General features: G+C 46.6%; 1 protein-coding gene across 4 annotated transcripts in view; it reads left to right on the top strand.

The window, feature by feature from the left end:
- Nucleotides 1-3,992: 3,992 nt before the first annotated feature.
- Nucleotides 3,993-14,822, top strand: part of C18H6orf89 (chromosome 18 C6orf89 homolog) — a 32,262-nt gene continuing 21,432 nt past the window's right edge. The window contains exons 1-3 of one of the 4 annotated variants that reach the window (XM_036168179.1): nucleotides 4,073-4,196; nucleotides 11,703-12,439; nucleotides 12,627-12,837. Coding sequence is in view for 1 of the 4 variants with exons in the window: in XM_036168177.1 (XP_036024070.1) it covers nucleotides 4,195-4,196 (2 nt within the window). In the remaining 3 variants the exon portion in view is untranslated. Of the gene's footprint in view, nucleotides 4,197-11,702; nucleotides 12,440-12,626; nucleotides 12,838-14,822 lie in introns of all 4 variants that reach the window. The other 3 variants (XM_036168180.1, XM_036168178.1, XM_036168177.1) reach the window with 3 other exon arrangements.

Here is a 14,822-nt window from a genome sequence, read left to right as displayed (position 1 = left end):
TCTGATCCTCCTGACTCCAAAAGCAAGGACCGAGTGAAAAAAGGAAAAGTTCCGGAAAGACGATTACAAGGCCCTGTGGTGCGGCCCTTAATCCGAGCACTCAGGAGGCAGAGGCAGGCAGACCTCTCTGAGTTCGAGGCCAGCCTGGTCTACAGAGCGAGATCCAGGGCAGCCAGGAATACACAGAGAAACCCTGTCTCAAAAAATAAAAAGAAAAAGAAAAAAAGAAAAGAAAGAAAGAAAACTAGCTTTCGATAGGTTGACACCCCAAAGTTGTTCAGGGTGACAGGAGACACAAAGAGTCGAGAATGCAGCACAGAGGGAGGACAAGATAGAGGTGGGGTGAATAAACTAGTATTGTTGGGGCTGGAGATGTAGGCCAGTTGGGCTTGCCTAACAGGGCTCAGTGGGTAAAGTGCCTCCTGCCCAAGTACCTGAGTTTAGGTCCCCAGCACCCATGTCAATGGCAGGCAGGTATGCACCTGTGACCTCAGCACTGGGGAAACATAGACTCAAGAACCCATGGAGCTGGCTGGTCATCCAGTCTATCCCAAACAGCTTGCTCCAAGTTCAGTGAGCCACAAGGGAAATGTATGTTTTATATTAAACATCCCATAATTAACAACAAAGAAGTAGGGAAATATTTACACTGTTTTTTCAGTTCTAAGATGCATCCTCCCTCCCACCCACCCACTTCCTGCGCAGCAAAGCAAAAACAGCAAATGTAAACCCTAACCTTCAGTTCCCAAGAAAACTGAGCAAAAGATATTACAGAAAAGAAATCTGAACCTTTAATGCAGCAGACTTATAAGCCCAACAGAGCTGGGGGTAAGAGCTCATGAGGAACCCCCACCCATCAAAGGCTAGATAAATAAAAGTAACTTTTAATTTTCTATTTATTTTGTGTGTGTATGTGTGCGTGGGTGTGTGTATGTGCACCATGGGCACACGTGAGCCCACAGAGACCAGAAGAGCGTGCCTGATCCCTTAGAATTGAAGTTACATGCAGTTTTGAGGTGGAATTTGGGTGCTAGGAACAGAAACTGCACCTTCCGCAAAAGCAGTGCTTTTAACACCTGAGCCATCTCACCATCCCCCCCAAGAATGACATGTTTTCATGATTAAGGGAAATAATTAAAAAAACAGTCTTTTGGGCTGGAGAGATAGCTCAGAGGGTAAAGGCAACTGGGCCAAGCCTAATTACCCGAGTTCAATCAGGGATCTACACAACGGAAGAAAAGAACTAACACCCGTAAGGTACACACACACAAAGGCAGGGGCTATAGCTCAGTGGTAGAGCGCTTGCCCAGCGTGTTAGAAGCTCACACTGAAACATCAAAGCAGCTGGCTTCCACAGCCTGATATCATAAGTGCTTTTTATCTTTTTTACTTTTTTATAAGTTTTTGAAAGTGTTTTGAAACATTTTTAAAGTTTTGGCATTTTCAATGTGTTCTACAACTGAGTTATATTAAGGCAAGCCACGTTGACTTAAAAATCCAGTGCTGGGTCAGGCCCTCAGCTCAGCCCCATACTGCCACAGTCCTTTCTGACCCACATTTTGTCCCGTGCACTGAGTGAACCGACCTGTCAGCCTTCCGTGTGTTTGTGAGGTTGGATGAGCTGCTGGTGAGCCTTAGTTACTCCTCCTGCGTCAGTAGGCCTTCAGGGAGCTTTTCCCCAGAGGTTTTGGGGTCATGAGGGCAGGCTACCCTGTAGACATTCTTGTCTCTTCCTCTGTCTCTGGAGCCTCCTTCCCTCATTCCCTTCTTCTGCCTCCTCCTGGGCACGGCTTATCTTAGGCTGCCTTTCAGCTCCTCTCCCTCGGGAAACACGTAACAGCCTCCTGTGCTTAGATACGTCTGTCTTTCTAAGTGCCTCTCTTTTTCCCTTAATCCTCATGGCTTAAGCCATTAAAAATATCTTTATAAAAATCTCCAACTCTGTTTTAAATTAGTTAGGCCTGAAAATCTCTGCTGTATCTACGTCATGAATCCTGGAGTTTGGCTGAGTCAAAATCTCTAAAAGGTTAGTGGACCAATTTGGGCAGTTGAAGGTGACATTGTCAATCTATGTCTCTGTCACTTTCACCAATGACATCTTGGGGGCTCATTCCTGGCGCCATCTGAAGCATTGTGGGTAAGTGTCCCTGAGCGTTGCTTGGCTGGATTGCCTTGCTATACAAGACTTACATGTTACCTTGGTTCCTTTGTTGTTGTTTTGGAGGTGTTTGTTTGTTTTGTTTTTGAGAAATGGGTTTCTATGTGTAGCCCTGGCTATCCTGGAACTCGCTCTGTAGACCAGGCTGGCCTCGAACTCAGAGATTCACCTGCCTTTGCTCCCTGAGTGCTGAGATGTTCGCTTAACCACTGAGCCATCTCTCCAGCCCCAAAAATCTTTTCTTTTCTTTTTTCTTTTTTTTTTTTTTTTTTTTGGTTTTTTGAGACAGGGTTTCTCTGTATAGCTTTGTGCCTTTCCTGGATCTCGCTCCCTAGACCAGGCTGGCCTCGAACTCACAGAGATCAGCCTGCCTCTGCCTCCTGAGTGCTGGGATTAAAGGCATGCACTGCCGCTGCCAACACCGCCGCCGCCGCCGCCGCCGCCACCGCCACCACCACCAACAACAACCACCCGGCTTCCTGACACTAAATTCTTAAAGGTGCTCTCAGTTCTCTGCCAGCCTTTGGTCTAAGGATGCTGCTGCTCTGGCCTGCACTGTTTTGGGAAGCTCATACCCTTAGGGGAAGGGACCTTTCCTCTTCAATGCAGCTCCAAGTAGTGGGAACTCTGCTGGCCTCCTCCTCAGGATGCTCATTAGGTGATGTTCTGAAGAAGGGGCTTATAGAACTTCCAAGGCCAAGATAGATGAATTTAGGCTCCATATGTTCTTCTTTTTATAAGAGGTTAAAGCCCTAGTTACTACATTATAAACATGGCTCTGGCTTTGCAATGTCTTCTGACCCCGGAAGAGAACACCTCCAGGGATGCTTGCAGACCTGAATAACAGCCTGAGCCTTGGTGACCAGCTGGGCTAACACTTGACAATGGATGGCCTGCATTAGCACCGGACAGGCAGATGATGCCTGGTCCAGTCATCTCCATTTTTATCCCCTACCCCTCACCATTCTAGACACATGTACAAGCATGGGAAGGTAGTCCAGCTCACTATTAATTAAAAGAGTAAAAAGTTTTGGCCTAAAGTGACATTGTGGAAGTCATTTTCATCTAGAAGGCATCTCCTCCACTGCTATTTATTATGTGGAGGCGGAGGGAGGCAGGAGGCCGGCGAGTGCAGAGGGAGGCCTGACGGCCCTGAGTCTTCAGCTCCTTTCTCTGGTTTACCCTGCTTCACTAGCCCAGGTTTTTGTCTGCAGGTCCCGTGTAGAAATCAGTTAAACGCTGACATAGGGGCTGGAGAGATGGCTCAGCTGTTAAGAGCTCCTGGACGCTGCTCTTCCAAAGGATTTGAGTTCCCAGAACCAACATCATTCTGCTCACAACTGTCTGTAATCCAGTTGCAGGGGATCCCGGGCCTCTGGCCTCTGAGGGTGGGCACATGCACTCCATGCACATACCTACACGGAGACACACACGCACATAAATGAGTAAAAATACATCTTTTTTTTTAAAGTTCTAACGTGACAGACAATTCAGACCGAGGAATCTGGCGTCCAATGCTGACTGCCACTCCCTATCTGTGAGAGACATCTCCAGTAGTTAACCAGCTTCAGAAACTTGCTTGGCTGCTGCAAGGTTAAGTGTTGTGAGACTGTTTATGTTACAACAGAATTGTTGAAGCAGTTTCGTAAGAGTGCAGCGCTTAGTGATGCCTACCACAGAATCAGCGGGTAATAGACACAAACCAGTCAAAGTGATTTAAGCCGATGAGGCTGGGCCAAAAAAAAAAAAAAAAAAAAAGTCTAGTTCTGAAAAGGAGCAGTAGCGCGAGGTGGACGCCAGGGGGCGCAGGAGCACACGCTTTCCAGATACCGCGAGAGTTCCCCCCCCCCCCCCGCGCGCCCCCGCGGGATCTGTTTGGGAGCGTGGGGGCGCGCAGGAGAGGTTTCCCTTTGTGTTCGCGGCGTGAGAGCCGCTTCCGGGTCGCGCTGCCGGAAGCAGGAAGTCGTTGGCCCCTCCTCCTCGCCCGGCGACTGGCGTCCCCGAGGCGGGAGGAGCCCGAGAGGGCGCGGGCCCGCATGTGAGTGACTGGGGCCCGAGGCCGGGAGGGGGGAGGCCGGCTGCCCTCGGCGGCCTCCACTGCCTCGCGCCGCCCGCCTCGCCGCCGCCGCCGCCCTTCCCCTGCGCTCCCGGCCCTCGGCGGGAGCCTCCCGCGTTCTGCTGAGTGTCAACATCCCCCCGCGGCCGGCCGCTCCCTCGGGGTAGACTCCCCGGGACGTTTCCCGTCCGAGGCTCTCCCGAGGGGACCCTGCTCGGACTTGGTCCGGAAGCCCCGACCCCTTCCCGGACACCGTCCCCTGATGGTTAGGGAGGAGTTTGTCGTTTGTGTTTAATGTGGACTTCAGGGGATAAACCCGGCGTCCCGGGTGTCAGAAAGGAGCGTGTCTTGGTGTTCTGACCCGAGTCAAAGCACTGTTGGCAAGGGCCTGCCAGTAGAGAAAATCCCCTGCCTGGTGTCTCCTCGCGTGTTAAGGCTTAGCTTTGCAGGCCACGCGTCGTGAGTTTGCTGTGTGAGAAACAGGAAGGGACGCCTTTGGCTTTTCATCGGAAGAGCAGACCCGCAGACTGCAGTTGGCTGCAGTTTTGCCAAGACTTCCAGATTTCCCTTGACAGCTGGTCATTGCCAAAAATGGGTTATTTTATTCCAGGCTTCATCGCGGGGGTATTAACGCTCACGTGACACTACACATCCACGCTGATTATATCTCTGTGTGGGTTATTGAGTGACTACACGGGGGTAAAGGGGCCTTAGGTGAGGCATAAGAGAATGTTACAGATGTATAGAGAAGACGTGAGGGTCTCAGAGCTGAGTGAGGGTCTCAGAGCTGAGGGAGGCCCCGAGCTAGACCTTGCCATTGAGGTGAGCTTCTGCAAAGTGGAGGACGGTCCAGAAGGACAGACAGAGAGGTGGCCACATCCAAGTGGAGGGGTGTGTGTGTAGAGATAGTTAGGAGGTCTCTGTCAGTTCTTAGGGAACACACTCAAATAACCAGTCAGAGGGGCTGTTGCCGCCATTACAGGCTTCTTCGTGGGGTCCAAGTTAAGGTGCTGGATCTTTGCCTCAGTCTAGTGTATCTGATAAGTTCTTGGGGATGATTTTTCTGATACAAGTTCAGTACACTTAGCGCTCATAGGGTGCCAGTTTGTTTTGATAGGTTGGTTGGTTGGTTTTTGTTTAGTTTTTCCTCCATGGGTGGCCTGGAACTCACTTGCGTAGACCAGGCCTGCCTCTGCATCACAAGACAGGGATTAAAGGCCCGTGCTGCCACATCTGGCTACTGTGATAAGTTTATAGGTGAAAAAGTTTATGTTTTTTGCTTTTAGAAGTAAGTGATTTGTCAGGCTGTGCCTTGTGAGAGGTGTTGACAGGTTGGGTTACCATGCACTTGGTAGTGCAGACCACTGCATACTTAGTATTCTAGTCCTTCTCATTGCTCATTTGGTAGTTCCCACATAGAACTTTTTATGGACATGTCTCTCTCATCTGGTTAACTTGAAGTTATTTTAATTTCTCTCTTAAGAACGTGCAGGAATGGGGTAAAGTGCTGGATTAGTATGCACAAGACTATGTTCAGTTCTCAGTACCGAAAGGAAACAAAATGGATTAAATACTTAAGTCAGGTTTGGTAATGAATGCCTTTAATCCTAGGGCTTGGGAGATAGAGGCAGGAAAATCAGAAGTTCAAGGCCAGCCTAGACTACATGAAACCATATCTTAAAAAAACAAGAAACCCCACCCTAAAGACCCCATGTATACATATACAGAGTCTGTGTGTGTGTGTGTGTGTGTGTGTGTGTGTGTGTGTGTAAAAGTCCACCTTTGCTGCCTTGCACTTTTGCTGAGTAGTCGCAGACTGACTGTGTACCAGAAAGAACCTAACCTGGGTCCTCTGAAACAGCAGTAATCAGTCACTCATAATCGCTGAGCCATCTCGGCAGCCCGCATTTTCTCCATTTATCTGTTTATCTGCATTGAAACGGCCTTTTCTGCCTTGAGACATGCTTTATAACCCAGTGTGAGTCCCTGTCCCTCCCATCTACTCTGTAACACACCAGGTACTGGCTTCCAAGTCTGTTGCTCACTGGCCCTCACCAGGCTGGTGCATTTCAGAAGGAAGTGGGGTGAGCACACCAGGAGATAGGATCGGGAGCAGGGCTCAGTGGATCCTTTCTGTGAATTTGTTCCTCTGTCGGGTTCCATAACTGAAGTGAATTTTCATATTTAGGCTTAGTTTTTTGTGTTGTTAGTTTCTCCATTAAAAAAAAACCCTTTTTAAAGTTATTGTTATTATGTGCATTAGTGTTTGACCTTCATGTGTATCTGTATGAGTATGTTGGATCCTCTGAAACTATAGTTACAGACAGTTGTAAGCTGCCATGTGGGTGCTGGGAGTTGAACCCAGGTCCTCTGGAAGGGCTGCCAGTGCTCTTAACTGCTGAGCTATCTCCCCAGCTCCAAGTTATTACTTTTTAATTCCTGTGTGTGTGTGATTCTGAGTGTGTGTATGTGCACCACACGTGTGCTGGAGGTCAGAAGAGGGTGCCAGGTTCTTTGGAGAGAGAGAGTGTGTGTGTGTGTGTGTGTGTGTGTGTGTGTGTGTGTGTGTGTGTTAGTCATAGGCAGTTGTGAGTTGTCCTGTGGGTGCTGAGAACCAAACCCAGGTCCTCTGAAGTATCAGTAAGTGTGCTTGATCACTGAGCCATCTCTGCAGTCTGCATTTTCCTCCACTTACCCAAGGAGCTCACAGTGTAGGAAGAAGCACAGTTGTATGAGGTTCAAATGATGAATTCCAGGTTGAGAGCTTAGTGTGTTAGCTTTCTAGACAAAGCACTGAAAGATAGGCTTGTTAGGGAGAGGAAATTATGTGTACAAAAGCAGAGAGCTGTGAAACAGGAGATGAGAAAGGGTTACTGGAGAACGGGAGGGACCAAGTAGGTGGTGACCAGATCAAAAAGGGCTGGGGTAAGTAGTTTAGACTTCATCTTATAACAGTGATCATTAAGTATTGAGTTTACTTAGATATTGGAACAAATATTTCACACATACCATTGTATAATCCTCAGTTGGAGTAGCTATAATTAGCCTCCCCCCCATTTTTGAGATAGGGTCTCATGTAACCCGGGCTAACCTCAAATTTGCTTTGTAGCTGACTCTAATTCCTGAGTGCTAGAATTATAGATGTGCACCCCACATCTGGTTCATTATCCCTGTTTTGTAAATGAAAAATTGTGAGATTTAAGGAGCTTGTCAATAAGTAGAAGAAGCTAGATAGATCCAGCTTTCCCTAGCTCCAGCTCTTGTGTCCTTAGCAACCATATTGTGCCTCAGAAGAGCGGCAGGCGTCTTGAAGGGTCTTTAACCCTGACCCACTTGGCTTCAGAAAATAAGCTACGAACAAGAAAAAGGTTATACTGAAGAGAGGGCTGGGAATTCAGACAGACTGTCTCTGGGATGGCCCACAGTAGAAATGTTCTTTTTGTTCTTAATTACTCACTTTCTTTTAGACAAAATCTCCATTTTATAATCCTATGTAGATGAAGCTAGTCTCAGACTTGCAGAGATCTTCCTGCCTCTGCTACCTGAGTGTTGGGATTAAAGTCTCATGACCTGAGCTCGATCTCTGGGACCCATCTGTAGGAGGGCCGACCTGACCTCATGTCCTCCATGTGTGTGCATGTACACAAAATCAAGTAAACATTTAAGAAGGGAATGTGATGGGAGAGGGAGCTGACAGGGAAGACAAGTTCAGTATGGACGGACGCCTTCCACAATGCTTAGTTTGGGCAAATATGTGGATGGCTCTTGGGCTCTAGAGAGAGTGTGAACTGAAAAGGATTTGGGGATCCTTAGTAGGCGTGGTTGAGGCAGTGGAGGGAATGAGAAGGTCAAGGCCAGCTAGTGAGTGTTAACTTCCGGTGTGTAGGCCAAGGTTGAGAGGACTTGGGGAAAACGAGCAGGAATGGCGAGTGCGTAGCAGAGGTCAGAAAAGCTGTCACTGAGATCGGCCTTTGGACTTGGCACCAGGAACACCACTGGTGACTAGTGAGAGCCAAATTGGCCAGGTGCAGGAATATGATTCAGCAGGTTAACGAGGAACCGAGGCCTGAGGAAGAGACAGTAAGTGAGGCCATCTCCTCTGAAGGGAGGGGACCAGAGATTATTACAAATCCAGAGGGCACAGATTTTTAAGGAGGAAACAGGAAAAAGCAAGGCTTGGAGTAGATAGAAGTGCAGGTCAGAAGACAGTGAAACTAGGGGTGCTCTGTACTGAATAGATGAGAGCCAGCAGTGAGGTTCAGTAGTTAGCGCTTGGATTTGTGAGAAGTGTACGGTGTGTGTGGGTGGGGTGGGGGGCGAGAGATTTGACCACATACCCAGTAGTAGGTAACTTTAGGGAATTAGTAGTTTTAGTGGAAATGGTAATGGAGCATGCTAACTGTTACATAGGAAATTCTTATTATGGGATGGTGACTATCTAGAGGTAATTGAATAGTGTGGCACAGTTAATTTCAGATGATTCTGATCAGAACAAACAGGGTTTGGACAGTGATGACAACAGACGGTCTAAGTGAGCACCTCGTAGATGTCCATTGTTCTGTTTCTGGCAGTTTGAAATTTTTCACAATAAGAAGTTTGGGGGGAAATACAGCATTAAGGGCGCATCCATAGGATGGCTGTTTTCTCTGGAGTTAGGAAGAGTGCAGAAGCAGTTAAAAACTCAGATCTTGCCAGGCAGATGCATAGAAAGAGGGTCATTAGATCACATGGAGGAATATAAAAAAGTCGTTTCCTTGATTGTAATTTTTTGTAGTGTTAAACTATTCCTCCCCCATTGTTTTTTGTTTTTGTTTGTTTTGTTTTTTGAGGCAAGATCTCTCTGTGTAGCCCTGGCTGTTCTGGAACTTTCTATGTAAAATCGGCTATCCTTGAACTCAAGAGATCCCCCTGCCTCTGCTGGGTTTATAGGCATGCACCACCATGCCTGGAGTCTAATCAACAAACAGAAAGCTGTGTATACTTAAGATACGCAGCCTAGGGGGTTGGAGAATAGACACTGAGACTGCCGCACAGCCTTGCCTGCCCCTCAACTCAGCAAGTTTCCTCTTGCCTCATTATTTGCAAGATCTATCTTAGCATTAAAAAAAAAAAAAAAAAAAAAAAAAAAACACTTTATTTTCCAAGATTTACTTAGTGTACTAGTGAGTGTGGATACACACATGTCGTGGAGCACATGTGGAGGTCAGGGGATGGCTTTTGGGGGTCAGTTTCCTTCTCCCACTTTGAGGCAGGCACCTGCCTCCCATCTGTCCACAGGAGTGCTGGGATGACAGTGCTCATAGGGGTGCCTACCACTGTATCTGGCACCTTTTCTTCCTGTGGGTTTCAGAGATTGAACTTGGCTCTTGAGGTTTGCATAGCAAATATTCTTGCCTTCAGAGCCATCTCCCCAGCCCCATTATTTTGTTTTGTTTCTGACTTGAGGATTAAACCCAGGGTCTTCTGTGTGCTAGGCAAATGCTCAATCACTGCTATGTTCAAAAGCCCCTTTAGGGCGGTGGTGACGCACGCCTTTAATCCCAGCACTGGGGAGGCAGAGGCAGCCAGATCTCTGTGAGTTCGAGGCCAGCCTGGGCTACAGAGCGAGATCCAGGACAGGCACCAAAGCTATACAGAGAAACCCTGTCTCAGAAAACAAACAAACAAGAAAACAAAAGCCCCTTTAAGCATATTTTTAGTGTAGAATATAGTATTAACTCAAGGCACTTTGCTATATGGTTAGATCTCTATAAATTATTTTTTTAACTAAAACCTTATTATAGTTATTTATTTAGTGTGTATAGTGTGTGTACACCTGCCATGGAGCATATGTAGAGGTCAGAGGACAACCTTCAGAGTTGGCACTCTCTTTCCACCACGTGGGTCCTGAAGCTCAGACTTTGGTTATCAGGCTTGGCATTGAGCCACTTTACCAGCTGAGCTGTCTTGGTGCCTCCTGAAACTTGGTAATCTTTGCCTGGTTTTTCTTGGGTTTCCCTAGCCCTACAATTGCCATCTCCTGGTCTATTCTGTGTTTAACTAGTTTACATTAGTCCTGCAGTGGTCCCATATAATTAGTATTCTGTGTGACTTCACTAAGCATTTCCTTTCAAAGACTAGTTTCCCATTGTATTTATAGCCATCTTTTCTTTACTGTAGACCAACTCCACTAACCTGTGAGTTGGGTTGCTTCTGTCCAGGTTATTGTAAAGAGTCTGCAGTGAGCTTGGGGGTGCAGATGTCTCCTTAGAAACCACACTTCACTTCCTTTGAATACATATCCACATGTAGAATTGCTGGATGCTAACAATCTGTTGTTATTTCCAACACTTCCATGGTATTTTCTGTTTTTGTGCTTACCAACAGTGAAAATTTACAGTGTTAGAAATGTTAAGTACTTACAGTTTTAAATTATTACTGTTTTGAACCACATAAATCATTCTAATGTTCTATCAGTTATTTCCCCTTAAATATGTTCGGTTTTTCTTGGTATTTTTTGTTCGTTTGTGTTTTTATTGGTTTGTTTGTTTATTTTGAGGCAAGGTCTCTCTGTGTAGTCCTGGTTGTCCTGGAACTCTCTATGTAGACTAGGCTGGCCTTGAATTCACAGAGATTCACCTGCCTCTGTCTCTCAAGTGCTGGGATTAAAATCATACACCACTGCACCTGGCTCTTAGTAGTTTTTAACTGCAATCTGATGGATGCATTATTCTCTTTAGTAGGATGTTTTCAGTCACGAGAACCTTGGGATGACCCTGAATGGAATGTATTCATGAAGAGTGTACAGCACACCCCACAGCTAACTAGGGAACCAAACAGGAGAAAGAATTTCTCTGCAGATTGTTCTCATTATTGGCAGCTTGAATATATGCTTCCTAGCATCATTGGATCAGTATTGTGTCTTAAGAGTTGCTGGTCAGCCAAAGCTGTTCATGTCAGTGTTCAGGACATGTCATGTCACTGGACTGGCTAGTGCCAAAGTGACAGTTACATTTATTTTGCTCTCTTAGCCTTCTTTTTACTTTCCACAGACTTGTTTGACTTTTATATAAAATTTACTTACTGTATGTAAATATATGTATACAATATATACATAAACAATATACAATATAATATATATACAATGTACAATATTATATTGTACATTGTATACACACATACCTTATGCATGTAGTGCCTGAAGAAGAGGTCAGAAGAGGGTATTGGATTCCCTGGAATTGGAGTTGTAGGTGGTTGTGAGCCATGATGTGGCTGCTGGGAACCAAACCCAGATTCTCTCAAGAGCAGCCAGTGCTCTTAACCACTGAGCCATCTCGCCAGCCCGTTTGTTTTTGAATCAGGATCTTATATTGTCCAAGACGGTCCTGCACTCATAGCTGAGAGTGGCCTGGAGCTCACAGTACCACCATGCTCAGTTCTCTCACAACCTTCTGCTGACAAGTTCTGTGGCAGCAGCTCCCTGAGCCACGCTCCCATGCTCTTCCACAGGGACTGAGGCCCGGCCGGAGTTGTGGGAACCATCTCACAAGAGCTGCCCTGCTTCCATTCCTGAAGTCTCCCTCCACTGTGAACCAGCACCCTGACTCGCCCCTGGCAGGCCTCTCTTGAAAGTCAGGCTCAGCTCTTTTCTTTGAGCAGGACCATTCTTCATTGTGGAGGACTGTCTGGGCTCTCTCTGTGTGATGCTGGCCCTTACCCACTAGATGCCAATAGGACTTCCAATTTTGACAACAAAGATGGGGAAGAAACCCTTCAGACATCACCAGATGCCCCCCAAGAGCAGAGTCACTCTTGGTTGAGAGCTGCTGTCCTGAAGTAGCTGCCTTTGTTACTTCAGTTTGTTTTCTGTTGCTGGGGATTGAACCAAGGCTCTTCTGCTGAGCTAGACCCCTGGCCCCAGAGTGTGCCTTGAATCAGCAGGGAAGAGGCTTGAAAGCATTTTGTTGAGTCCCGCGCGCCCAGAGTTTGCAGGAACTCAATACCACAGTCTCCTGTATCGGGCAATCAGCAGTGCGTCCATTTTCAGTGTGCCCTTCTGAGCAGCGGGTTGAACTCTCCCACTGACCTGCCTGGGGCAGTCATCGCTTGTTCAGTGTTCCCGTGCCTGGCTGTGCCTGCCACCTACTTGTTAGGAACGTAGCAGGGTCTTAATCCCCATGCCTGTGTCCTTCACCTCCCATGGTTTGTGTGGGCATTAATTAGCCCATCACAGCATCATAAGAAGGGTAAGTACAAGACACTTGAAGAGTGAGACTAAGTTCATCTGGCTTTTTATTAGAGTGTGTTATTGTTCTATTTCTTCATTAGTTGTTTTTGTTATTTCACTGTGCTTCATTTATAAATTAAACTTACTCGTAAGTGTGCATGAGAAAAACCTGGTGTGTCTAACAGTTGAGTACAATGTGGTTTCAGGCTTGCACTGGGGGTCTGGAAACATCTCCCCATCGCTAACGGAGGATGACTGTATGTCAAGGGTGGGACAGAAGCCTTGGTTTGCTGACTCCCCGGTGACCCTGCCTGTGCCCTTGCAGAGTTAAACCACTGTTAAAGAGTCAAGCTCATTCTTCCGACCTTCCCTCCGAGACAAAGCTCCTTTCTGCCAGGCCGGACCCTCTTTCTGGAGGTAAATGGATCACCTGCCTCAGCTGGTTTCACTCATTCTTCTCGTGCTCGGTGCTTAGCTGTGACTTTGTGTTTCACGTGTGTAAATGGGCAAGCTTGTTGTTGTCTAATAACATTATATCCAATATTCTATCTGTATGATCATTTTTAAAGTCTCCAGTTTAAACAGGAAATCGCTGTTTCTGGAATTACTGGTCACGAAAGGATCATATGGCACTATCATTCTATTCCCTTCTGAATGTGTGCTGGGGATGGAGCCCAGGCCCTCACCTCGTGTTTCCTGCAGCAGTCACGGAGAGCCGTGGTTCACCATGGCTGTCTGCCCTTCACCGCCCTCATTCCCTTTGTGCCCAGTGATGCTTTCTTTCTAAGAATAGCAGTAGAGGGCTGCAGAGACAGCTCAGGTCAAGAGCACTGGCTGCTCTTCCAGAGGTCCCGAGTTCAAGTCCCAGCACCCACGTGGTGCTTCTCAACCATCTGTAATGGGATCTGGTGCCCTCTTCTGGTGTGTAGGCATACATGCAGACAGAACAGTGTATACAAGAGTAGCAGCAGGATTTTTATGATTACAGAATCATTACAGAGATAACCTACCTTATTGTTCTTTGGCAATGTGCCCTTTTTGTTTGGGGGAGGGAGGGTTTTATGTATTCCAGGTTGAACTTCTGATCCTGTTGCCTGTACCTGCCAAGTTCTATTTCCTTTTGTTTTGTTTTGTTTTTTGGAGACAGGGTTTCTCTGTGGTGTAGCTTTGCTCCTTTCCTGGAACTCACTCTGTAGCCCAGGCTGGCCTCGAACTCACAGAGGTCCACCTTGCTCTGCCTCCTAAGTGCTGGGATTAAAGGCGTGTGCCACCGCCACCCTGCTCCAAGTGCTATTTCTTACAGTCCTGGACCTCAGGGCTTTCTGCCGACTGAGCTCCATCCTCAGCCTCCCAACCCCCTCCCACTTGTGCTGGGATCACAAAGTTTATGCCACCAATACCTGGCTTGGAAACACTATATCTGCATTGGTTTGTCCTTGGAGTGGCTCTTGACGCTTTCTGGTCCCTCCTGACTGCTCGTCAGGAGCAGCTTTATGGAAGGAGTGAGGTCCAGATGACTACTGGCTTCAGATGCATCTTTTCCTCACCCAGAACTGAAAGCATTGAAGTGGGTAACTTGTGATGATTGTTCTAGTCTGCACATACTAACAAGTAGTTTACAGCGGGGAACACATGCAGTAAGAGAGTCTGTTGGAGGGCTGGGCATGGTGAATGCCTTTAAAATACCTTTAGAACAATCAGACTGCAACCCACGGAACCAGGGAGGCTACATAGCAGGGGGACCCTCGGTGACTGTGGCTTTTAATAAGTTTTGGTTTTGCTCAGTTACTGGGCAAGCCTCAATGAAACATTTCACTATTAAGATAAGAATTTATACTGTATCAAGCTGATAATAGAAAAAAAGTGCTGTACTTTGTTAGATGGTTAAAACAGAGAACAATGAGCAATGCATTCTTCTGCAGAATGGAAGCTTCTGCTGAGAATGTAGAATGTTCTGAAACGTATCCAAGAGTGCGCCCGGTCACTCTGAGTGTCCCAACTTTAGTCTGAGAATGATGCCTCTAGCATATGCCTTGAGCCACCATATCCTCTCAAAAGACTCAAGATAGTCACCATCCTTACATTGAAAACCTTAAGGCAGAATTTTCAACTTCTCTTTAGATGAGCATCAGTAGTTAAGCAAATCAGGAAAAGAAAAAAAGGAAGGTTGTTACAAAGAACTCCAGAGTATATGCCAGCAAGAGGGAAATGCTGGCCCTTTTTAAAAATCAAGGTCAACAACAAAAAAAATATAGTGCCATTTTTAATGTCAGAAATGTCAAATAAAAACATTGAACTCTTTTTAAAAAACATTAAATTAAAAAAGAAGAAAAACCAAAAAAACCTGTATTTTTTTAAAATTTCATTTTTAGTGTGTGGTGTTTTGCCTGCATGTGTGTCTG

The sequence above is a fragment of the Onychomys torridus genome, chromosome 18 (assembly GCF_903995425.1).
Source record: "Onychomys torridus chromosome 18, mOncTor1.1, whole genome shotgun sequence".
Lineage (NCBI taxonomy): Eukaryota > Metazoa > Chordata > Mammalia > Rodentia > Cricetidae > Onychomys > Onychomys torridus.
This window is presented reverse-complemented; position numbering and strand designations above follow the sequence as displayed.